We start from the raw sequence: 23200 nt of genomic DNA on the forward strand, positions 1-23200 counted from the left end.
GGGGACATCAGCAACGACCATTGGTCACTTGTGGCCCGAGGGGTCATTTTAGGGGGAAAATCACCTCTGCATGTGCTGAGAACATCTGGAGGAGACCCTGGAGTGGGGGAGAAGGGTCTGGAGCTGAGGAGATCCAGGAGCTGAGGAGGTCCCAGAGCTGAGAATGTCCTGTGTCCTGATGCCTCCCTACACTGTGGGGATCCAGATCTCCAACAAGACCCAAACCATCACCCTGGCGGACCCCTTGTGAGACTGGGGGACCCTCGGGGTGCAGCTCTGGGTGGGATCTTCATCCTGGGTGGGATCATCTCCATGGCGTTAGGGTTGGGATCATCTCCAAAGGGTTGGGATCATCTCCAAAAGGTTGGGATCATCTCCAGGGATTTGGGATCATCTCCAGGGATTTGGGATCATCTCCAAAGGGTTGGGATCATCTCCAAAGGGTTGGGATCATCTCCAGGGATTGGGATTATCTCCAGGGATTGGGACCATCTCTAAAGGGTTGGGATCATCTCCAAAGGGTTAAGATCATCTCCAAGGGGTTGGGATCATCTCCAGGGTTTGGGATCATCTCCAAAGGATTTGGGATCATCTTCAGGGATTGGGATTATCTCCAGGGGTCTGGGACCATCTCTAAAGGGTTGGGATCATCTCCAGGGATTGGGATTATCTCCAGGGGTCTGGGACCATCTCTAAAGGGTTGGGATCATCTCCAGGGATTGGGATTATCTCCAGGGGTTGGGGTCATCTCCAGGGGATTGGGATCATCTCCAGGGGATTGGGATCATCTCCAGGGGTTGGGATCATCTCCATGGCATTTGGGATCATCTCCAAAGGGTTGGGATCATCTCCATGGCATTTGGGATCATCTCCAAAGGGTTGGGATCATCCCCCAGGGATTGGGATCATCTCCAAAGGGTTGGGATCATCTCCAGGGGTTGGGATCATCTCCAGGGGATTGGGATCATCTCCAGGGGTTGGGATCATCTCCAGGGATTGGGATCATCTCCAACGGGTTGGGATCATCTCCAGGGGTTGGGACCATCTCTAAAGGGTTGGGATCATCTCTAAACGGTTGGGACCATCTCTAAAGGGTTGGGATCATCTCTAAACGGTTGGGATCATCTCCAAAGGGTTGGGATCATCTCCAAAGGGTTGGGATCATCTCCAGGGGTTTGGGATCAGCTCCAGGGGTTGGGATCATCTCCAAAGGGTTGGGATCATCTCCAGGGGTTGGGATCATCTCCAAAGGGTTGGGATCATCTCCAGGGGTTTGGGATCATCTCCAGGGATTTGGGATCATCTCCAAAGGGTGGGATGACCTCCAGGTATTGATCCATTCCCAGTTCTCCCACCGCCCCTCCATGACCCCAAACCTCACTTCCTCCCGCCAGGACCTACATGTACCACACCGAGATCCTTGTCAACCCCAAGCCTTCCGTGCCTCCTGGATCCTCCAGCTCCTTCCAACTGAGACACTACTTCCTAGTCTTTGGCTGTGGAGTACTCTTGTCCTACAGGCTCGAGTCCTTCATCTTGAACATCTACTTCTGCACAAGTGGACCTTCCCAAAAGGTGGGCCTGGAGCTCTACCTGGGCGCCGCTCAGCGGTGTAGCCCAGATGTCATCTTCAAACGCATGGCCCAGGGGACTCAGCCACCTCCCAGCGAGACCTTCGTGTCACAGTGGGTCGACATGAGGGGACAACAGGGGGACATCCAGCTGAGCCTCGGCCTGCTCAGGGTGACGGGCACCGTGTCCAAGGTGTGGGTAAGGTCCGTTGCGTCGGTGCTGATGAACAACCCGCAGGACACCTGGTACCCTTGCATGGAGGTGGTGGTGGAGGAGCAGGCGAGGGTGCTGAGAATGACACCCCTGTGCCCAGGGAGAGGTGGCCAGGAGACGGGAGAACCTGCGGGACCTTCAGGGACCATGGTGGGCAGTGCTGGAACTGCATGGAAGCCATGAGAGCCCTGCAGGCACCTCTGGAACCCCATAGGCACCTCCAGAACCCCATAGGCACCACCAGAAACCCATAGACACCTCCAGAACCTCATAGGAACCTCCAGAACCCCATAGGCACCTATAGAAACCCATAGACATGTCTAAAATCCAATAGGAACTTCTAGAACCCTGTAGACACTTCTACAACCCTATAGGCACCTCTAGGACCCTACAGATGCACCTAGGACCCCATAGGAACCTCTGAAACTCTGGAAACACCTATAGAACCTTGTAAGACACTCTATACCCCATAGGCACCTCTAGAACCCTATAGACACCTCTAAAACCCTGTAGGAACCTATAGAACTGTGTAGGACCCTCTAAGACCCCATAGGCGCCTCTAGAACCCAAAAGACACCTATAGAAACTCATAAATGTTTATAGAACCCGATAAACATCTATAGAACCCAATAGCCAGAATAGAACCCTCTAGACACCTCCAGAACCCTCTAGACACCTGCAGAACCTTCTAGAGTCCTGGACACACCTACAGAACCTTGTAGGACCTTCTAGAAACCTATAGGCACCTCTAGAACCCTGCAGACCACATGAAGTTTCAGCAGAACCTGAAACTGGTGGGCACCAGGAGAACCTCAGAGAAACCACCAGGAGCTTCAGGACACCCCTGGACCCTGATGGACACCCTGGGGTTGGGATGTCCCACCCCCCCTCCAGTTTTGGGGTCTCCCCAGATCTCCCTCAGCTTCTTTTTGCAATAAAAGCAGAATTTTAGAAGTTGAGCTGTGGAGTGAAGAAACTGAGATTTGGGATCTGGGGGGAGATTTGGGATTGAGGGGAGATTTGGGATCTCGGGGGGATTTGGGATCAGGGGGTTTGGGGAGGGTCTGGGATTGTGGGAAGGTCTGGGATGGGGGGACCTGTAAAACCAGTTAAACCCGTTACACCAGTTAAACCAGTTTAGTTACAGAAACAAACCAGTTACACCAGTTAAACCAGTTCAGTTAGAGAAATAAACCAGTCACACCAGTTAGACCAGTCCCCTTAGAGAAATAAACCAGTTAGACCGGTAATTCTGGAGAGTTAAACCAGTTAGACCAGTTCAGTTGCAGAAATAAACCAGTTACACCAGTTAAACCAGTTACATCAGTTAAACCAGTTATAGAGGAATGAACCAGTTAGACCAGTTATACCGGAGAGTTAAACCAGTTAGACCAGTTCAGTTACAGAAATAAACCAGTTGAACCAGTCACACCGGTTAAACCAGTTCCTTAGAGAAATAAACCAGTTACACCAGTTACACTGGAGAATGAAACCAGTTAAACCAGTTAAACCAGTTAAACCAGTTAAACCAGTTAAACCCATTCCCCGCTCCTTTCAGGAACCCCAACCCCGCCCCCAGCCCCTCCCCCACCCCAGCTACCTGTGCCAGGTGTGTCCCCAGAGCTGGGGACATCTGAGATTGGAGACTTCAGGGATTCAGCAAATCAGGGTGAATTTTGGGTCATTTCACTCCAGATTCTGTAACTTTAAAAAATTCAACAGGAAGGAAGGGGCGGAGCTTGGGAAGACTCCAGGGGAAGCGAAAGCTCTCGATTTTGGGGACATCAGTGACAGCTGTTGGTCACTTGGAGCCCGAGGGGTCATTTTGTGGGGAAAATCACCTGTGGATGTGCTGAGAACATCTGGAGGAGACCCTGGAGTGGGGGAGAAGAGTCTGGAGCTGAGGAGATCCTGGAGCTGAGGAGATCCTGGAGCTAAGGAGATCCTGGAGCTGAGGAGATCTTAGAGCTGAGAAAGAAATTCCAGAGCCGAGAAGGTCCTGTGCCAAGATGGGAGGGGGAGTGAGCCGCACTGTGGAGATCCAGATCTCCAACAACACCAAGAATTTCACGCTGGAGAACCCCAGGTGAGGCTGGAGGACCCTTGCAGTGCAGAGGGGAAGCTCTGGGTGGGATCTTCATCCATGGTGGGATCATGTCCAAGGGGGTGGGATTTCATCCCAGGGTGGGATCTTCATCCTGGGGTGGGAGCATCTGCCAAGGGCTGGGATCATCTCCCAGAGGTGGGATCTTCATCCCAGGGCTGGGATCATCTCCAAGGCACGAGATCTTCATCCCAGGGGTGGGATCATCTCCCAGAGGTGGGATCTTCATCCCAGGGCTGGGATCTTCATCCCAAGCTGGGATCATCTCCCGGGGTGAGATCATCTCCCAGCTCCCAGCACCTCCCAACACCTCCAGCCCCTCCCAGTGCTGCCAGGACCATTTCCCAGTTCTCCCACTGCCTCTTTACAATCCCACTCTCCACTTCCTCCCCCCAGGGTCTACTTCTACAGTGGCCACAGTGTCACCCCTCCAGAACCTTCCATGGCCCCTGGCTCCTCCAGCTCCTGCCAGTTCTCCAACAACACCATGTTCTGGGGCTGCAATGGGGTCCTGGTCTACGAGGCCGAGTCCTTCAGCTTGGCCATCTACTTCTCCAACCCCATCGACCGCAACCGGTTTTCCCCCCAGCTGGGCTTGGAGCTTTCCCCGGGCAAGATCCCTGAGGATGAATTGGAGGACACTTACAGCCGCATGGTGAAAGGAAAGTCTGACCCTAACGTGGTCACCCACCGCGTAGACCTGACCACCTGCCAGAGGCCTGCCCAGGTGTGCTCTGGTCCCATCAAGGTGGAGGCCACCATGTCCAACGCCAAGAGCTCCGTCCTCAAGGTGGAGGTGAAGGAATCAGGGGGAAGTAGACACTCCCTGGCCAGGGAAAAAGGGGAAGTGAGATCCTTGGAGTTCCCTGGTGGGACCTCAGAGACGTATCTGGAACGTCATTAGTGCCCTGAGCACCCCACAGGCACCTCTGAGAGACATAGGCACCCCCAGAACCTGGCAGGCACCTCTAGAACCCCATAGGCACCTCTAGAACCCCATAGGCACCTCTAGAACCCCATAGACACCCCCAGGAACCCATAGGCACACCTAGAATGCCATAGACACCCCCAGGGCCCCATAGGCACCTCAAGGACCCCATAGATATTCCAAGGACCCCATAGGCTCCCCCAGGACTATATAGGAACCTCTAGAACCCCATAGGCACCTCAAGGACCCATAGGCACCTCTAGCACCCCATAGACACCCCCAGGACCCCATAGGCACACTGCTGAAAACCCAGAAGATCCTTCAGCAGAACCTCGTGGGCACCAGCAGAACCTTCAGCAGACCCTGGTGAGTGTCCCCAGACCCGTGGGGACACCCTCAGAATGTCATGGACAACCTCAGAACCTTGCAGGCACCACAGGAACCTTCAGCAGCACCTTGGAGACACATCCAGAACCTTCTTTAGAACCAGGGGTTACTCCTGGACAGAGTAACCTTCTGGACACTCCAAAAAGGACCTGGTGGGCACCAGCAGAAGCTTCAGGAGATCCTCAGGGACACCCGGGGGTTGGGGGGCTCACCCAGTTCCCCCCTCCAGCTCTTCCCTTTTTCCTTTGCTGAATAAAACAGGACTTTTTGCCTTTGATCCGAAGAGACAAAAAGTGGGATTTGGGGTCTGGGGAAGATCTGGGGTGGGGGGCAGAAATTTGTCATGGGGGCTGGGGGTGTGGGATGGGGAAGGGTGACGAACTGGGATTGGCAGGGATGAACTGGGATTGGTGGGAACGAAAGACAACAAAATTCATGGACCAATGGGAAGGGAGTGGGTGGAGCTTGGAAAGCTTTGTTGGTAAATACAGTGAGAACTCCTGATTTCAAGGAAATCAGAGCTTCCCGGAGTCAGGAACTAACAATCCCTATCAGTCCCGAGAGAGGCATGAACTTCAGGAAACTCCACTGGCTTTGGTGATGTAACACTGGGAGGAGACTCAGGAGCAGGGAAAAGGTTGTGGAGCTGAGATCTCAGAGCTGAGGAGATCCAGGAGCCGAGGAGGTCTCGGAGCTGAGGAGAGCCCAGAGCTGAGGAGAGCCCAGAGCTGAGGAGAGCCTGGAGCTGAGGAGAGCCTGGAGCTGAGGAGAGCCTGGAGCTGAGGAGAGCCTGGAGCTGAGGAGATCCTGGAGCTGAGAAAGAAATTCCAGGGCTGAGGAAGAGATTCCAGCACTGAAGAAGAAATCCCGGAGCTGAGAAGATCCCGTGCCAGGATGGGAGGTGGAACGAGCCGCACTGTGGAGATCCAGATCTCCAACAAGACCAGAAATTTCACCCTGGAGAACCCCAGGTGAGGCTGGGGGGACATCAGGGGTGCAGGGGGGAAGCTTTTGGTGGGATCTTCATCCTCGGGTGGGATCATCTCCCAGGGCTGGGATCATCTCCAAGGGGGTGGGATAATCTCCCAGGGCTGGGATCATCTCCAAGGGGGTGGTATCTTCATCCCAGGCTGGGATCATCTCCAAGGGCTGGGATCATCTCCGAGGGGGTGGGACCTTCATCCCAAGCTGGGATCATCTCCCAGCTCCCAGCCCCTCCCAACACCTCCAGCCCCTCCCAGTGCTGCCAGGACCATTTCCCAGTTCTCCCAACACCTCTTCACGCTCCCACTCCCCACTTCCTCCCCCCAGGATCTACTTCTTCAGTGGCCACAGTGTCACCCCTCCAGAACCTTCCGTGGCCCCTGGCTCCTCCAGCTCCTGCCTGTTCTCCAACAACACCATGTTCTGGGGCTGCAATGGGGTCCTGGTCTACGAGGCCGAGTCCTTCAGCTTGGCCATCTACTTCTCCAACCCCATCGACCGCAACCGGTTTTCCCCCCAGCTGGGCTTGGAGCTTTCCCCGGGCAAGATCCCTGAGGATGAATTGGAGGACACTTACACCCGCATGGTGAAAGGAAAGTCTGACCCTAACGTGGTCACCCACCGTGTAGACCTGACCACCTGCCAGAGGCCTGCCCAGGTGTGCTCTGGTCCCATCAAGGTGGAGGCCACCATGTCCAACGCCAAGAGCTCCGTCCTCAAGGTGGAGGTGAAGGAATCGGGGGGAAACGGACACCCCCTGGCCGGGGAAAAAGGGGAAGAGAGATCCTTGGAGTTCCCTGGTGGGACCTCAGAGACGTATCTGGAACGTCATTAGTGCCCTGAGCACCCCACAGGCACCTCTAAGAGCCATAGGCACCCCCAGGACCTGGCAGGCACCTCTAGAACCCCATAGGCACCTCCATAACCCCATAGACACTCCAAGAACCCCATAGGCACCTCTAGAACCCCATAGACACCCCCAGGACCCCATAGGCACCTCAAGGACCCATAGACACATCTAGAACCTCATAGAAATCCCCAGGACCCCATAGGCACCTCAAGGACCCCGTAGGCACCTCTAGAACCCCATAGACACCCCCAGGACCCCGTAGGCACGCTGCTCAAAACCCAGAACAACCTTCAGCAGAACCTCGTGAGCACCAGGAGAACCTCAGAGAAACCACCAGAACCTCATGGACACCCTGGGGTTGGGCTGTCCAAGTCTCTCTTTCGGGGCGACCACACCCAGACTTCCCTCTCCCGGTTTTGCTTTGCTCAATAAAATTGGAAATTTTGCACTTGGTCCTCAGAGTGAAAACAATGGGATTTGGGATGAGGGGACATCTGGGATTGGGGGGAATTTGGGGTCTGGTGGGGAATGTGAGATTGGAGGAGGTCTGCAGGTGGCACCTCCAGCTACCTGTGCCAGGTGTGTCCTTCCCAAGCCAGGGACATCCTGAGACTGGAGACTTCAGTGATTCAGCAAATCAGGGTGAATTTTGGGTCATTTCGCTCCAGACTGTGTAACTTTGCCAAAATTCAACAGGAAGGAAGGAAGGGGCGGAGCTTGCGAAGCCTCCAGTGAAAGCGAAAGCTCTCGATCTTGGGGACATCAGCGACAGCTGTTGGTCACTTGGAGCCCGAGGGGTCAGTTTGGGGGGAAAATCACCTCTGGATGTGCTGAGAACATCTGGAGGAGACCCTGGAGTGGGGGAGAAGGGTCTGGAGCTGAGGAGATCCTGGAGCTGAGGAGATCCTGGAGCTGAGGAGATCCTGGAGCTGAGGAGATCCTGGAGCTGAGGAAGAAATCCTTGAGCTGAGGAGATCCCAAGCCAGGATGGGAGGCAAACTGAGCCACACTCTGGAGATCCAGATCTCCAACAACACCAGGAAATTCACCATGGAGAAGCCCAGGTGAGGCTGGGGGGACATCAGGGGTGCAGCTCGGGGTGGGATCTTCATCCTGGGGTGGAATCATCTCCCAGAGATGATCCAAGCTGGGATCGTCTCCCAGGGTGGATGGACACTCTGGGGTTGGGTTGTCCCACCCAACCCACCCTGTTTTGGGGCGTCCACCTCCCTCTGGCCTCCCTCAGCATCGTTTTGCTTTTCTCAATAAAACAGGAATTTTGGATTCATGGAGTTGGAAATTGGGATTTGGGATCTGGAGGGGTCTGGGGTGGGGATTTGGGAGGGGAAGAGCAGGGATTGTGGGGAGGAGTCTGGATCTGGGGAAGAGTCTGGGGGAGTTTGGGGTTTAGGGGATATTTGGGATTGGGGGAGATCTGGGATTGTGGGAGGGTCTGGTATGGGGGGGAGGAGTTACACCAGTTAAACCAGTTACACCAGTTAAACCAGTTCAGTTACAGAAATAAACCATTTACACCAGTTAAACCAGTTCAGTTACAGAAATAAACCAGTTACACCAGTTAAACCAGTTCAGTTACAGAAATAAACCATTTACACCAGTTAAACCAGTTCAGTTACAGAAATAAACCAGTTACACCAGTTAAACCAGTTACACCAGTGAGAGAAATAAACCAGTTACACCAGTTAAAACTGTTCAGTCAGAAAAATAAACAAGTTACACCAGTTAAACCAGTGCAATTACAGAAATAAATCAGGTACACCAGTTACACCAGTTAAACCAGCTCCCTTAGAGAAATAAACCTGTTAAACCAGTTAAACCAGTATAGTTAGAGAAATAAACCAGTTACACCAGTTAAACCAGTTCCCTTAGGGAAATAAACCAGTTACACCAGTTAAACCAGTTCCTTAGAGAAATAAACTAGTTGCACCAATTAAACAATTTCAGTTTGAGAAACAAACCAGTTAAACCAGTTAAACCAGTTAAACCAGTGAAACCAATGAAACCAGTGAAACCAGTTAAACCCATTCTCCGCTCCGTTCAGGGACCCCAACCCCGCCCCCAGCCCCTCCCCTACCCCAGCTACCTGCGCCAGGTGTGTCCCCCGAGTTGGGGACATCCCGGGATTGGTGACTTCAGGGATTCACCAAATCCAGGTGAATTTGGGGTTAATTTAGGCCGGGAGAGCCAATGCGAGGGAAGGGGCGGAGCTTGGGAAGAGTCCCGGAGAAACTGAAAGTGCAAATTCCTGAGTGAGGGAAAGTTTGGGAATTGGGAAATCAAAGTCCGAATGGGGCGGAAACTCGTCTGGGTGGGATTGGAACAGCTGGAGGAGACCACGGAGAGGAGATCCTGGAGCTGAGGAGATCCTGGAGCTGAGGAGATCTCAGAGCTGAGAAAGGAATCCCTGAGCTGAGAGGATCCCGAGCCAGGATGGGAGGGGGAGTGAGCCGCACTGTGGAGATCCAGATCTCCAACAACACCAATAATTTCACCCTGGAGAACCCCAGGTGAGGCTGGGGGGACATCAGGGGTGCAGGGGGGAAGCTCAGGGTGGGATCTTCATCCTGGGGGTGGGATCATCTCCCAGAGGTGGGATCATGTCCAAGGGGGTGGGACCTTCATCCCGGGGGTGGGATCATCTCCCGGGGTGAGATCATCTCCCAGCTCCCAGCCCCTCCCAACACCTCCAGCCCCTCCCAGTGCTGCCAGGACCATTTCCCAGTTCTCCCACTGCCTCTTTACAATCCCACTCTCCACTTCCTCCCCCCAGGGTCTACTTCTACAGTGGCCACAGTGTCACCCCTCCAGAACCTTCCGTGGCCCCTGGCTCCTCCAGCTCCTGCCGGTTCTCCAACAACACCATGTTCTGGGGCTGCAATGGGGTCCTGGTCTACGAGGCCGAGTCCTTCAGCTTGGCCATCTACTTCTCCAACCCCATCGACTACAACCAATATTACCCCCAGCTGGGCGTGGAGCTTTCCCTGAAAAAGATCCATGTGCACAATTTGGAGAACACTTACACCCGCATGGAGAAAGGGCAGACTGACCTCAAGGTGGCCACCCACTGTGTAAACCTGACCACCTGCCAGGAGCCCGCCCAGGTGAGCTCTGGCTCCGTCAAGGTGGAGGCCACCATGTCCAACGCCAAGAGATGTGTCCTCAGGGTGGTGGTGAAGGAATTGGGGGGAAATAGACCCTCTCTGCCCAGGAAGAGAGGTTCTAAGAGAGAGAGATCCTGAGGGAGCTTTGGTGGGACCTCAGAGACATCTCTGAAAGGGCATGGGTACCCTGAGGACCTCACAGGCACCTCTAAAAACACATAGACAGCCCAAGGACACCATAGACACCCCCAGAAACCCACAGACATCCCAATGACCCCACATGCACCTCAAGGACACAATAGACAGCCCAAGGACCCCATAGGCACCTCTAGACTCCCATAGGCACCTCAAGGACCCCATAGGCACCTCCAGAAACCCACAGACATCCCAAGGACCCTACAGGCACCTCAAGGACCCCATAGGCACCTCTAAAACCCCTTAGACATCCTAAGAACCCGTTAGGCACCCCAAGGACCTCATAGACACCTCCAGAACCCCATGGGCACCTCAAGGACCCCATAGACAAATCCAGAACGCTGCAGACAAACCAGAAGAACCTTCAGCAGAACCTCATGGGCACCAGAAGAACCTCAGAAAAACCACCAGGAGCTTCTGGACACCCCTGGACACTCATGGACACCATGGGGTTGGGATGTCCCACCCACCCCACTCTGTTTTGGGGTGTCTCCCCCTCTGACCTCCCTCAGTATCAATTTGCTTCTTTCAATAAAACGGGAATTTTGGATTCATGGAGTTGGAAATTGGGATTTGGGATCTGGAGGGGTCTGGGGTGGGGATTTGGGAGGGGAAGAGCAGGGATTTTGGGGAGGAGTCTGGATCTGGGGAAGAGTCTGGGGGAGTTTGGGGTTTAGGGGATATTTGGGATTGGGGGAGATCTGGGATGGTGGGAGGGTCTGGGATGGGGGGGAGGAGTTACACCAGTTAAACCAGTTAAACCAGTTCCATCAGTTAAACCAGTTCAGTCAGAGAAACAAACCAGTTAGACCAGTTATACTGGAGAGTTAAACCAGTTAGACCAGTCCAGTTACAGAAATAAACCAGTTACACCAGTTAAACCAGTTCCCTTAGAGAAATAAACCAGTTAGACCAGTTAGACCAGTTCCTTAGAGAAATAAACTAGTTACACCAATTACACTACAGAATGAAACCAGTAAACCAGTTACACCAGTTAAACCAGTTCCTTAGAGAAATAAACCAGTTACACCAGTTAAACCAGTTCCCTTAGAGAAATAAACCAGTTAAACCAGTTCAGCTAGAGAAATAAACCAGTTACACCAGCTAAACCAGTTCCCCATGAGAAATAAACTAGTTGCACCAATTAAACAATTTCAGTTTGAGAAATAAACCAGTTAAACCAGTAAAACCAGTGAAACCAGTTAAACCAGTTAAACCAGTTAAACCAGTTAAACCCATTCTCCGCTCCTTTCAGGGACCCCAACCCACCCCCAGACCCTCCTCTGCCCCAGCTACCTGCGCCAGGTGTGTCCCCAGAGTTGGGGACATCCCGGGATTGGAGACTTCAGTGATTCACCAAATTGGGGTGAATTTGGGGTTAATTTGGGCTGAGAGAGCCAATGGGAAGGAAGGGGCGGAGCTTGGGAAGAACATCGGCAAAACTGAAAGTTCGTGATTTCCTGAGAGTGACGGAAAGTTTGGGAATTGGGAAATCAAAGTCCGAAAGGGGCGGAGAGGTGGGGAAACACCTCTGGGTGGGATTGAAACAGCTGGAGGAGACCACGGAGAGGAGATCCTGGAGGTCAGGAGATCCCAGAGCTGAGGAGATCTCAGAGCTGAGAAAGAAATTCCAGAGCTGAAGAAGAGATTCCAGCACTGAGGAAGAAATCCCTGAGCTGAGAAGATCCCGTGCCAGGATGGGAGGGTGATTGAGCCGCTCTCTGGAGATCCAGATCTCCAACAACACCAGGCATTTCACGCTGGAGAACCCCAGGTGAGGACGTGGGGGACATCAGGGGGGACCCTTGGGGTTTTGGGGGGCAGCTCGGGGTGGGATCTTCATCCTGGGCTAGGAATCCTCACCCTGGATGAGACTTTCATCCTGGGCTGAGATCTTCATCCCAGACTGGGATCTTCATCCTGGGCTGGGAATCTTCATCTCCTGGTGTTATCTTCATCCTGAGCTGAGATCTTCATCCTGGGCTGGGAATCTTTTCTTCAGTGGGATCTTCAACTCCTGGGTGGGAATCTTCATCCTGGGTGGGATCTTCATCTCCTGGGTGGGATCTTCATCCTGAGCTGGGGTCTTCATCCTGGGCTGAGATCATCAACTCCTGGGTGGGAATCTTCATCTCTTGGGTGAGATCTTCATCTTCTGGGAGGAATCTTCATCTCCTGGTGGGATCTTCATCTTGGCTGGGATCTTCATCCCTGGGTGAGATCTTCATCTCCTCGTCTGGGATCCTCAACCTGGGTGGGAATTTTCATCCCCTGGTGGGATCTTCATCCCTGGGGTTTTCCCATCTCCCCCTTCTCCCACCATCTCCCACCAATCTCACCCACACCTCACGCTGACCCCACCTCTCATTTTCCCCTTCCAGGACCCACTTCGTGTCCGGTGTAAGCCTCGTCCCCCCCAGCCCAGCGCTGCCCCCCGGCTCCTCCGGCTCCTCCCACTTCTCCTCCCACCCTGACACCTTACCCCTCGGAGGTCTGGTGACCTACGAGGCTGAGTCCTTCACCTTGGCCATCCTCTTCCTCATCCCGGTGGACCTGGAGACCGACGCGGTGAAGCTGGGCCTGGAGCTGTCCCTGAACAAAGCCCACCTGGGCAATTTGCGTCACGCCTTTTCCCGCATTGTGCGTGGGAAGAGTCCCCCCGGCCCTGATGGCACCTCCACTGACATCCGTGACATCCGCTGGCAGTGCCAGGAGCCCGCCCAGGTGAGCACCGGCCCCGTCAAGGTGACGGCCACCATGTCCCGCTGCCAAAATGCCATCATCAAGGTGGTGCTGGCGGATCGGGGGGACGGCGGGAAGGAGACCCCCGGGATGGGGAAAGATGGCCAGGGGAAGTGAGGAGCTGCTGGACCTTCGGGGGAACCTCTGGAACTTGATGGACACCTCTTGGACCTCATGGACAAACCTGGAACTTCATGGACACCCCAAGAATTGAGAAGATAAATCTGGAACCCCATAGGCACCTCTAAAACCCCATAGACACCACTGGAACCCCATAGGCACCTCTAAAACCCCATAGGCACCTCTAGAAACCTATAGGCACCTCTAGAAACCTATAGGCATATGTAGAACCCCATAGACACCTCTAGAACCCCATAGACACCACTAGAAACCCATAGGCACCTCTAAAACCCCATAGACACCTCTAGAACCCCATAGGCACCTCTAAAACCCCATAGACACCTCTAGAACCCTACAGACACTACTAGAACCCTATAGACACCTCTGAAACCCCATAGACACTACTAGAACCCCATAGGCACCTGTAGAACCCCAGAGACACCTCTAGAACCCCTAAGCACCTCTAGAATCCCATAGACACCTCCAAAACCCTATAGACACTACTAGAACCCTATAGACACCTCTACAACCCCATAGGCACCACTAGAACCCCATAGGCACCTCTACCACCCCATAGACCAGAAGAACCTTCAGAAGGACCTCGCCGGCACCACCAGAACCTTCTGGACTCTTCTAGAACCTCATGGACTCCCCAGGGTTTGGTGTCCCCAAAGATCTCCCTCAGACCCTTTTGATTTGTTCCATAAACTGGGAATTTTTGATCCACAGAGCTGAAAATTGGGATTCGGGATCTGTGGGGATTTGGGGGCAGAATTTGGGATTAGGGAGGAATTTGGGGTTAGAATTGGGGGTGAGGTGGGGATTTGGGAGGAGGAGATCTGGGATTAGGGGGAACCTGGGTTTGGGAAAGGATTTGGGATTGGAGAGGAGAATTTGGGTTTTGGGGAATTTTGGGATCTGGGTGGGTCTGGGATAAAGGGGGAGAGCAGGGGAGGTTTGGGGTTTCCAAGATTTGGGATCACCGAGGTTGGGGTCACTAAGGTTTGGTGTCACCAAGGTTTGGGGTCTCCAAGGTTTGAGGTCACCCAGGCTGGGGATCCCCCGGGTTTGGGGTCACCAAGGTTTGGGGTCTCCATGATTGGACCTCCAAGGTTTGGGGTCACCAAGGTTTGGAGCTCCAAGGTTTGAAATCTCCAAGATTTGGGATCACCAAGGTTTGGGGTCACCAAGATTGGAGCTCCAAGATTTGGGTTGTCCAATTTTTGGGGTCCCCAAACTTTGCGGTCCCCAAGGTTGGGAGTCCCCAAAATGGGGAGGGGTCCCTCCAATGACAGTCAGCGCCCCCTGGTGGTGAGGAGGTTTTATTGCCCCCAAAACCCCATAAATTGGGGAGGGGGTCCCAAACCCCAAGGGGGTCACAGCCCCCCAAAAAGGAGGATCTCCTCTCTATGGTTATTCCAACAACGCACAGCGCCCCCTGGTGGTGAGGAGGTTTTATTACCCCCAAAACCCCACAAACAGAGGTTACCCCACTTTGGGGTTCCCCACACCCTGGGGGGTTCAGGACCCCCCAAAACCCCCCGGCGCCCCACAGAAGGAGGGTCCCAGCCCCACCACGGCGCAGTCGGCGGCGGCCATGGGGCAGTGGCCGCAGCGACACCCCAAAGCCACGGGGACGGTGACAGTGGGGTCGGTGCCGGGGGGACAGCCCCCCAAAATCCAGCGCTCGTAGCGAACCCCCGAGTAGGTGCAGGCGGCCTGGCGGGGGGGGCCCAGGGGGCTGCGGTAAACGGGTTCCTGGGGAGGGGGAAATTGGGGGTTAGTTAGACCAGTTATACTGGAGAGTTAAACCAGTTACACCAGTTCAGTTACAGGAATAAACCAGTTACAGCAGTTCCCTTAGAGAAATAAACTAGTTGCATCAATTAAACCAGTTCAGTTTGAGAAACAAACTGGTTAAACCAGTGAAACCAGTGAAACCAGTTAAACCCATTCCCCCCTCCGTTCAGGTACCCCAACCCGCCCCCAGACCCTCCCCTGCCCCAGCTACCTGTGCCAGGTGTGTCCCCCGAGTTGGGGACATCCCGGTGAATTTGGTGACTTCAGTGATTCACCAAATCCCAGTGAATTTGGGGTTAATTTAGTCCGGGAGATCCAATATGGAAGAAAGGGGCGGAGCTTGGGAAGAGTCCCGGAGAAACTGAAAGTTCATGATTTCCTGACAATGACGGAAAGTTTGGGAATTGGGAAATCAGAGTGCGAGCGGGGCGGGGTGGTGGGGAAACACCTCTGGGTGGGACTGGAACACCTGGAGGAGACCACGGAGAGGAGATCTCAGAGCTGAGGAGATCCTGGAGGTGAGGAGATCTCAGAGCTGAGGAGATCCTGGAGGTGAGGAGATCTCAGAGCTGAGGAGATCTTAGAGCTGAGAAAAAATTCCAGAGCTGAAGAAGAGATTCCAGCACTGAGGAAGAGCTGAGAAGATCCCGTGCCAGAATGGGAGGTGGACAGAGCCGCACTCTGAGGATCCAGATCTCCAACGAGACCAAGAATTTCACCCTGGAGAACCCCAGGTGAGGACGTGGGGGACATCGAGGAGATCCTTGGGATGTTGGGGGCAGCTCAGGGTGGGATCTTTATTCTGGGCTGGGATCTTCATCTCCTGGTGAGATCTTCAAACCTGGTGGGATCTTCATCCTGGGCTGGGGTCTTCATCCTGGGTGGGAATCTTGATCCTGGGTGGGTGTAAGATTGAATTCTGTAGGATTTGGTTATGAGGACGGGATGGAGAACGAGAGATCTCTGAAGTCAGGTTTTAGAGCATGGGGGTTTATTGTGGAAGGGCGTGGGTGGAAGAGACCTGCCAGGACCTGCCAGACGCAGCTCAGAGCAGGTCAGAGAAGCAAGAGAGACAGAGAGAGAAAGATCAGATGCCAAGAGCAAGAGAGCGATCTGCCGTTTGCAATACAATAAATCACCTTCTGTGTTGAATATTCTAATTCTCATTAACCAATCTAGAACAAGCTCCAAACCCCACAACATTTACACACAACCCATGAGAAGCATCACATTACCATAGGGGGTTATGTTTTAGACCCTAAAAACTGCTTTTTGGACCCAATTTGGCAGGGTCTGCTCTGACCCTTGGAGCTGCCTGCAGGCAGAGGGTATTGTTCCATCAAGAGGGGATTGCCTTCAGTCGGCTATACTGTTTTGTAGTTGTTCAGTAACTCAGAGCTTGTTTTCAGCATCTTTTGCCAGGTAGTCATAAAGGCAATTCTATTATAAGGCTTTCCTATTTCATCTTCCCCAACAGGTGGGATTTCATCTCCTGGGTGGAATCTTCATCCTGAGCTGGGATCTTCATCCTGAGCTGGGAATCTTCTTTTCTTCAATGGGATCTTCATCTCCTGGGTGGGAATCTTCATCTCCTGGTGGGATCTTCATCCTGGGCTGAGATCTTCATCTCCTGGGTGGGAATCTTCATCCTGGTGGGATCTTCATCTCCTGGGTGGGAATCTTCATCTCCTGGTGGGATCTTCATTTCCTGGGAGGAATCTTCATCTCCTGGCTGGGTCATCTCCTGAGCTGAGATCTTCATCTCCTGGGCTGAGTTCTTCATCCAGGTCTGGGATCTTCATCCCCTGGTGGGATCTTCATCCCTGGGGTTTTCCCACCTCCCCCTTCTCCCACCATCTCCCACCAATCCCATCCCCACCTCATGCTGACCCCACCCCTCATTTTCCCCTTCCAGGACCCACTTCGTGTCCGGTGTAAGCCTCGTCCCCCCCAGCCCACTGCTGCCCCCCGGCTCCTCCGGCTCCTCCCACTTCTCCTCCCACCCTGACACCTCACCCCTCGGGGGTCTGGTGACCTACGAGGCTGAGTCCTTCACCTTGGCCATCCTCTTCCTCATCCCGGTGGACCTGGAGACCGACGCGGTGAAGCTGGGCCTGGAGCTGTCCCTGAACAAAGCCCACCTGGGCAATTTGCGTCACGCCTTTTCCCGCATTGTGCGTGGGAAGAGTCCCCCGGGCCCTGATGGCACCTCCACTGACATCCGTGACATCCGCTGGCAGTGCCAGGAGCCCGCCCAGGTGAGCACCGGCCCCGTCAAGGTGACGGCCACCATGTCCCGCTGCCAAAACGCCATCATCAAGGTGGTGCTGGCGGATCGGGGGGACGGCGGGAAGGAGACCCCCGGGATGGGGAAAGATGGCCAGGGGAAGTGAGGAGCTGCTGGACCTTCGGGGAAACCTCTGGAACTTGATGGACACCTCTTGGACCTCATGGACAGCCCTGGAACTTCATGGACACCCCAAGAATTGAGAAGATAAATCTGGAACCCCATAGGCACCTCTAAAACCCCATAGACACCACTGGAACCCCATAGGCACCTCTAAAACCCCATAGGCACCTCTAGAAACCTATAGGCACCTCTAGAAACCTATAGGCATATGTAGAACCCCATAGACACCTCTAGAACCCCATAGACACCACTAGAAACCCATAGGCACCTCTAAAACCCCATAGACACCTCTAGAACCCCATAGGCACCTCTAAAACCCCATAGACACCTCTAGAACCCTACAGACACTACTAGAACCCTATAGACACCTCTGAAACCCCATAGACACTACTAGAACCCCATAGGCACCTGTAGAACCCCAGAGACACCTCTAGAACCCCTAAGCACCTCTAGAATCCCATAGACACCTCCAAAACCCTATAGACACTACTAGAACCCTATAGACACCTCTACAACCCCATAGGCACCACTAGAACCCCATAGGCACCTCTACCACCCCATAGACCAGAAGAACCTTCAGAAGGACCTCGCCGGCACCACCAGAACCTTCTGGACTCTTCTAGAACCTCATGGACTCCCCAGGGTTTGGTGACCCCAAAGATCTCCCTCAGACCCTTTTGATTTGTTCCATAAAATGGGAATTTTTGATCCACGGAGCTGAAAATTGGGATTTGGGATCTGGGGGGATTTTGGGACAGAATTTGGGATTAGGGAGGAATTTGGGGTTAGAATTGGGAGTGAAAATTGGGATTTGGGAGGAGGAGATCTGGGATTAGGGGGAACCTGGATCTGGGAAAGGATTTGGGATTGGAGAGGAAAATTCAGGATTTGGGGAATTTTGGGATCTGGGTGGGTCTGGGATGAAGGGGGAAGAGCAGGGGAGGTTTGGGGTTTCCAAGATTTGGGATCACCCAGGTTGGGGTCACTAAGGTTTGGCGTCACCAAGGTTTGGGGTTTCCAAGGTTTGGGGTTTCCAGGGTTTGAGGTCACCCAGGCTGGGGATCCCCAGGGTTTGGGGTCACCAAGGTTTGGGGTCTCCATGATTGGAGCTCCAAGGTTTGGGGTCACCAAGGTTTGGAGCTCCAAGTTTTGAAATCTCCAAGATTTGGGATCACCAAGGTTTGGGGTCACCAAGATTGGAGCTCCAAGATTTGGGGTGTCCAAGTTTTTGGACACCAAACTTTGGGGTCCCCACGGTTGGGAGTCCCCAAAATGGGGAGGGGTCCCCCCAATGACAGTCAGCGCCCCCTGGTGGTGAGGAGGTTTTATTGCGCCCAAACCCCCATAAACTGGGGAGGGGGTCCCAAACCCCAGGGGGGGTCCCAGCCCCCCAAAAAGGAGGATCTCCACTCTATGGTTACTCCAATAATGCACAGCGCCCCCTGGTGGCGAGGAGGTTTCATTGCCCCCAAAACCCCATAAACAGAGGTTACCCCAATTTCGGGGTTCCCCCACACCCTGGGGAGGTTCATGAACCCCCGAAACCCCCCTGGGACCCCAAAAGAAGAATCCCCACTCTATGGTTACCCCCAACAACACACAGCGCCCCCTGGTGGTGAGGAGGTTTTATTACCCCCAAAACCCCATAACCAGAGGTTACCCCAATTTCGGGGTTCCCCCACACCCTGGGGAGGTTCATGACCCCCTGAAACCCCCCCGGGACCCCAAAAGAAGAATCCCCACTCTATGGTTACCCCCAATGACACACAGCGCCCCCTGGTGGTGAGGAGGTTTTATTACCCCCAAAACCCCACAAATTGAGATGACCCCACTTTGGGGTTCCCCCACACCCTGGGGGGTTCAGGACCCCCCGAAACCCCCCGGCGCCCCACAGAAGGAGGGTCCCAGCCCCACCACGGCGCAGTCGGCGGCGGCCATGGGGCAGCGGCCGCAGCGACACCCCAAAGCCACGGGGACGGTGACAGTGGGGTCGGTGCCGGGGGGACAGCCCCCCAAAATCCAGCGCTCGTAGCGAACCCCCGAGTAGGTGCAGGCGGCCTGGCGGGGGGGGCCCAGGGGGCTGCGGTAAACGGGTTCCTGGAGAGGAGGAAATTGGGGGTTAGGGGGGGATAGAGACCAAAAATCCTATAAAGGTCCTATAAAAAATCCCAGAAAGATGTCCTAAAAAATTCCGGGATGATAGACCCCAAAAATCGCATAAAGATCTAAAAAATCCCTTAAAGATTCCCTAAAAAAATCCCATAAAGATCCCCTAAAAAATCCTGGAGGGATAGACCCCAAAAATCCCATAAAAATCCCATAAAAATCCCATAAAAATCCCATAAAAATCCCATAAAATCCCATAAAAATCCCATAAAAATCCCATAAAAATCCCAGAGGGATAGACCCTGAAAATCCCATAAAGATCCCCTAAAAAATCCCATAAAGAGCCCCTAAAGAAATCCCGGGCTGATAGACCCCAAAAATCCCATAAAGATCCCCTAAAAAATCCCATGAAGATCTCCTAAAAAAATCCCATAAATATCCCCTAAAAAAATCCTGGGGTGATAGACCCCAAAAATCCCATAAAAATCCCCTAAAAAATCTCCTAAAAAATCCCATAAAGATGCCCCTAAAAATCCCATAAAGATCCACTAAAATAATCCAGGAGGTATAGACCCCAAAAATCCCATAACGATCCCCTAAAAAAATCCCATAAAGATCCCCTAAAAAAATCCCATAAAGATCCCCCCCAAAAAATCCCCCTTAAATCCCCCCAGACCCCAAATATCCCCAAATCCTCCCAAGATTCCCCCAAAATCCCCAAACCCTCCTAACCTCCCAAATCCCCTAAACCTCAAACCCCAAATCCCTAAATCCTCAAATCCCCCAAAATTGCCCAAACCCCCCAAACACCCCAAATTCCCCAAAATCCCCCAAAATTCCCACAAAATTCCCACAAAATCTCCTAAAATTTCCCCAAAAGTCCCTAAAATCCCCCAAATTTCCCCAAAATTTCTCCCAAAATTACCTAAAATCCCCCAAAATCTCCCAAAATTACCCAAATTTCCCCAAAATTTCTCCCAAAATTACCCAAATTTCCCCTAAAATTGTCCCAAAATTACCCAAATTTCCCCCAAAATTCTCCTAAAATTCCCTAAAATTCCCACGAATTCCCGAAAATCTCCTAAATTTCCCCTAAAATTCTCCCAAATTTCCCCAAAATCTCCCAAATCTCCCAAAATCCCCCAAATTCCTTTCCCTCAAATTTCCCTCAAAATCCCCAAATCCCCCAAAACCCCAAAATCTCCAAATCCCCCAAAATCCCCCAAGACCCCCTAAAACCCCAAAATCCCACTAAATTCCCCCAAAATCCCACTAAATTCCCCACAATTCCCCCAAATTCCCCCCAAACCCCCAAAACCCCCCATATCCCCGAAAACCCCCAAAACTCCCCCAAAATCCCCTAAATTCCCCCAAACCCCTAAATTCTCCCCAAAATCCCCCAAACTCCCCCAAATTCCCAAATCCCCCAAAAAACCCCCAAACCCCCAAAACCCCCAAAATCCACAAAATCCCCCAAATCCCCCAAAATCTCCCCCAAACCCCACCAAATTCCACCAAAATCCCAAATCCCCCCCAAATTTCCCCCAAAATCTCCCAAATTCCCCCAAATCCCAAACCCCGAACTCCCTCAATCCCCAAGACCCCCAAACCCCCCAAATCCCCCCAAAATCCACCCAGATTCCCCCAAAATCCCCCAAAAAACACCCCAAAATCCCCCTAAATTCCCCCCCAAACCCCCCAAATCCCCCCAAATTTCCCCCAAACCCCAAAATCCCCCCAAATTCCCCCAAAATCCCCCAAAACCCCCCAAACCCCCTACCCTGGTGCGGCAGAACCCCCCGCAGGCCGTGGCTGTCACCGCGCGACATTGGGGACACTCGTCCTTCTCCAGCGCCACCGTCACGTTCACGGGCCGGCAGGGGGGGCGGCCGGGACCCCCCCCCAAAATCGGGGAGACCCCCAAAATCGGGGAGACCCCCAAACTGGGGGGGAACCCTGCGGGCAGGGGGCTCAGCCCCACCGCGGGGTCGCCGGGGGTCCCCAAAGTCACCGCGGCGCTCAGCAGGGCCAGCAGGAGCTGCGGGGGGCAGGGGGGGGTGAGACCCCAGACCCAAATTTGGGGGTCTCGTTGACCCCCCAGACCCAAATTTGGGGGTCGCTCGGCTCATAAATTGGGGTCTCCATGGCCCCCAGACCCAAATTTGGGGATCCTGAGGGGATAAACCCCAAATTTGGGGGTCCCTCGGCTCATAAATTTGGGGTCCCCATGGACCCCAGACCCAAATTTGGGGGTCCCCAGGAGATAAACCCCAAATTTGGGGGTCCCTGTGGCCCCCAGACCCAAATTTGGGGGTCCCCAGGGGATAAACCCCAATTTTGGGGGTCTCATTGACTCCCCAGACCCAAATTTGGGGGTCTCTGTGGGGCCCAGACCCAAATTTGGGGATCCTGAGGGGATAAACCCCAAATTTGGGGGTCCCTCGGCTCATAAATTTGGGGTCCCCGTGGCCCCCAGACCCAAATTTGGGGGTCCCTGTGGGGATAAACCCCAAATTTGGGGGTCCCTGTGGCCCCCAGACCCAAATTTGGGGGTCCCTGTGGGGATAAATCCCAAATTTGGGGGTCCCGGCTCATAATTTGGGGGTCCCGTTGCCCCCAGACCCAAATTTGGGGGTCCCTGTGGCCCCTCAGACCCAAATTTGGGGGTCTCGTTGACCCCCAGACCCAAATTTGGGGTTTCCGAGGGGATAAACCCCAATTTTGGGGGTCTCATGGATTCCCCAGACCCAAATTTGGGGTCCCCATGGCCCCCAGACCCAAATTTGGGGTCCCCAAGACTCCCGACTCCCCAGCCCCAATATTTGGGGTTCCCATGATCCCCCCACCCCAAATTCGGGATCTCAAAGACCATCCTCCAATAATTTTGGGGTCCCTCACGACCCCCGCCCCAAATTTGGGGTCCCCATGACCCTCTCACCCCAAAATTTGGGGTCCCCAAGACCACCCAACCCCATAATTTTGGGGTCCCCATGACGCCCCCAGCCCCAAATTTGGGGGTCCCCACGCCCCCCCCTCACCTGCAGCCCCCCCATGGCTCCGCGGCTCATTTTTGGGGGGCTCCGGGGGGGTCTCCCCTTTATCCCCTCCCCCCCCAAGGCCGTGCGGGGGTGGGGGGAGGGGCGAAAATTTCCCCTCCCCCTCCCCAAATCCCCTCCCCGCCTCCGCACCCCCTTTATTTTTTTATTTAATTAATTTTTTAATTAATTTTTTAATTTTTTTGGGAGGGTGGGGGAGGGGTTGGGTTGTCCCCCCTCCCCCCCCCAAATCCCGGGGTATCCCACAACCCCCGCGGCGGCGCGTGACCCTCCCCCACCTCCCCTCCAGGGGCTATTTTTAGCTCAGAGAGTTCAATTTCTCCTCCTCCCCTCCCCAAAATTTGGGGGAAAATCCTGAAAATTTGGGGGTTTTCCGTCCCTTAAAATTTCCAAATCATCCCCGAAATTTGGGGTTGATCCCAAAATTGGGGTGTCCCCCTCCCCAAATTTGGGTTTTTCCCCCCAAAATTTGGGTTCCCCCCCAAAAAAAATTTTGGAATTTTCCAAAATGTGAAATTCCTCCCCAAAAATTGATTAAAAATATTTATTTTTTGGGGGTTGTTTCCCCCCTAAATCTGCTCCTCAACCTCCAAAAATTGGGGTTTGACCCC

At 53.7% G+C, this 23200-nt stretch overlaps 4 protein-coding genes and 1 long non-coding RNA gene across 18 annotated transcripts; 3 read left to right on the forward strand and 2 right to left on the reverse strand.

The window, feature by feature from the left end:
- The first annotated feature begins 27 nt into the window (after positions 1 to 27).
- On the forward strand, positions 28 to 13395 carry LOC146422908 (uncharacterized). Of its 10 annotated transcripts, none has more exons than XM_085045720.1 (3): positions 28 to 148; positions 3745 to 3871; positions 4286 to 5335. In XM_085045720.1, the coding sequence occupies exons 2-3, from the start codon at positions 3795 to 3797 to the stop codon at positions 4791 to 4793; spliced, it is 585 nt and encodes a 194-aa protein (XP_084901846.1). In that variant the 5' UTR covers positions 28 to 148; positions 3745 to 3794; the 3' UTR covers positions 4794 to 5335. The 10 variants fall into 10 exon arrangements, 9 of the variants coding, with proteins under 9 accessions (XP_084901846.1, XP_084901844.1, XP_084901849.1 ...); XR_014847880.1 differs by lacking the exons at positions 28 to 148; positions 3745 to 3871; positions 4286 to 5335 and adding exons at positions 5604 to 6175; positions 6516 to 7105; positions 7245 to 7490; XM_085045718.1 differs by lacking the exon at positions 28 to 148 and having other exon boundaries at positions 3533 to 3871.
- Positions 140 to 2415, forward strand: LOC146422909 (uncharacterized). The gene is made up of 2 exons (XM_085045707.1): positions 140 to 246; positions 1395 to 2415. Exons 1-2 carry the CDS (start codon positions 164 to 166, stop codon positions 1966 to 1968), a joined length of 657 nt encoding a protein of 218 aa, XP_084901833.1. The 5' UTR covers positions 140 to 163; the 3' UTR covers positions 1969 to 2415.
- On the reverse strand, positions 2252 to 18211 carry LOC146422910 (uncharacterized). Of its 3 annotated transcripts, none has more exons than XR_014847883.1 (5): positions 17875 to 18211; positions 17796 to 17835; positions 17576 to 17755; positions 13380 to 13559; positions 2252 to 2302 (listed from the first exon to the last, which is right to left on the reverse strand). It is a non-coding gene; the product is annotated as an uncharacterized LOC146422910 (long non-coding RNA). The 3 variants fall into 3 exon arrangements; XR_014847882.1 differs by lacking the exon at positions 2252 to 2302 and adding an exon at positions 13219 to 13339 and having other exon boundaries at positions 17875 to 18210; XR_014847881.1 differs by lacking the exon at positions 2252 to 2302 and having other exon boundaries at positions 13462 to 13559; positions 17576 to 17835; positions 17915 to 18210.
- LOC146422911 (uncharacterized) lies at positions 15369 to 17591 on the forward strand. Of its 3 annotated transcripts, none has more exons than XM_085045735.1 (3): positions 15369 to 15751; positions 16495 to 16592; positions 16933 to 17591. In XM_085045735.1, the coding sequence occupies exons 2-3, from the start codon at positions 16573 to 16575 to the stop codon at positions 17408 to 17410; spliced, it is 498 nt and encodes a 165-aa protein (XP_084901861.1). In that variant the 5' UTR covers positions 15369 to 15751; positions 16495 to 16572; the 3' UTR covers positions 17411 to 17591. The 3 variants fall into 3 exon arrangements, with proteins under 3 accessions (XP_084901861.1, XP_084901859.1, XP_084901860.1); XM_085045733.1 differs by lacking the exon at positions 16495 to 16592 and having other exon boundaries at positions 15370 to 15535; positions 15570 to 15751; XM_085045734.1 differs by lacking the exon at positions 16495 to 16592 and having other exon boundaries at positions 15370 to 15535; positions 15587 to 15751.
- A 993-nt stretch (positions 18212 to 19204) lies between the features above and the next one.
- Positions 19205 to 22696, reverse strand: LOC146422912 (lutropin subunit beta-like). The gene is made up of 3 exons (XM_085045560.1): positions 22572 to 22696; positions 21314 to 21571; positions 19205 to 19524 (listed from the first exon to the last, which is right to left on the reverse strand). The coding sequence occupies exons 1-3, from the start codon at positions 22599 to 22601 to the stop codon at positions 19288 to 19290; spliced, it is 525 nt and encodes a 174-aa protein (XP_084901686.1). The 5' UTR covers positions 22602 to 22696; the 3' UTR covers positions 19205 to 19287.
- Positions 22697 to 23200: the final 504 nt, after the last annotated feature.

Source organism: Lichenostomus cassidix, unplaced genomic scaffold (genome assembly GCF_008360975.1).
Source record: "Lichenostomus cassidix isolate B80296 unplaced genomic scaffold, HeHo_3.0 HiC_scaffold_38, whole genome shotgun sequence".
Lineage (NCBI taxonomy): Eukaryota > Metazoa > Chordata > Aves > Passeriformes > Meliphagidae > Lichenostomus > Lichenostomus cassidix.

What these genes read in the sequence shown, in the direction of transcription:
- LOC146422909 (XM_085045707.1), top strand. Translation starts at nt 164, where the DNA reads ATGTCCTGTGTCCTGATGCCTCCCTACACTGTGGGGATCCAGATCTCC. An exon ending in ATCACCCTGGCGGACCCCTT is followed by an intron (nt 247 to 1,394) that starts GTGAGACTGGGG and finishes TCCTCCCGCCAG; the next exon opens with GACCTACATGTACCACACCG.
- LOC146422908 (XM_085045720.1), top strand. Translation starts at nt 3,795, where the DNA reads ATGGGAGGGGGAGTGAGCCGCACTGTGGAGATCCAGATCTCCAACAAC. An exon ending in TTCACGCTGGAGAACCCCAG is followed by an intron (nt 3,872 to 4,285) that starts GTGAGGCTGGAG and finishes TCCTCCCCCCAG; the next exon opens with GGTCTACTTCTACAGTGGCC.
- LOC146422911 (XM_085045733.1), top strand. Translation starts at nt 15,675, where the DNA reads ATGGGAGGTGGACAGAGCCGCACTCTGAGGATCCAGATCTCCAACGAG. An exon ending in TTCACCCTGGAGAACCCCAG is followed by an intron (nt 15,752 to 16,932) that starts GTGAGGACGTGG and finishes TTCCCCTTCCAG; the next exon opens with GACCCACTTCGTGTCCGGTG.
- LOC146422912 (XM_085045560.1), bottom strand. Translation starts at nt 22,601, where the DNA reads ATGAGCCGCGGAGCCATGGGGGGGCTGCAG. An exon ending in GAGCCATGGGGGGGCTGCAG is followed by an intron (nt 21,572 to 22,571) that starts GTGAGGGGGGGG and finishes TGCCCCCCGCAG; the next exon opens with CTCCTGCTGGCCCTGCTGAG. An exon ending in GGGGGTTCTGCCGCACCAGG is followed by an intron (nt 19,525 to 21,313) that starts GTAGGGGGTTTG and finishes CCTCCTCTCCAG; the next exon opens with GAACCCGTTTACCGCAGCCC.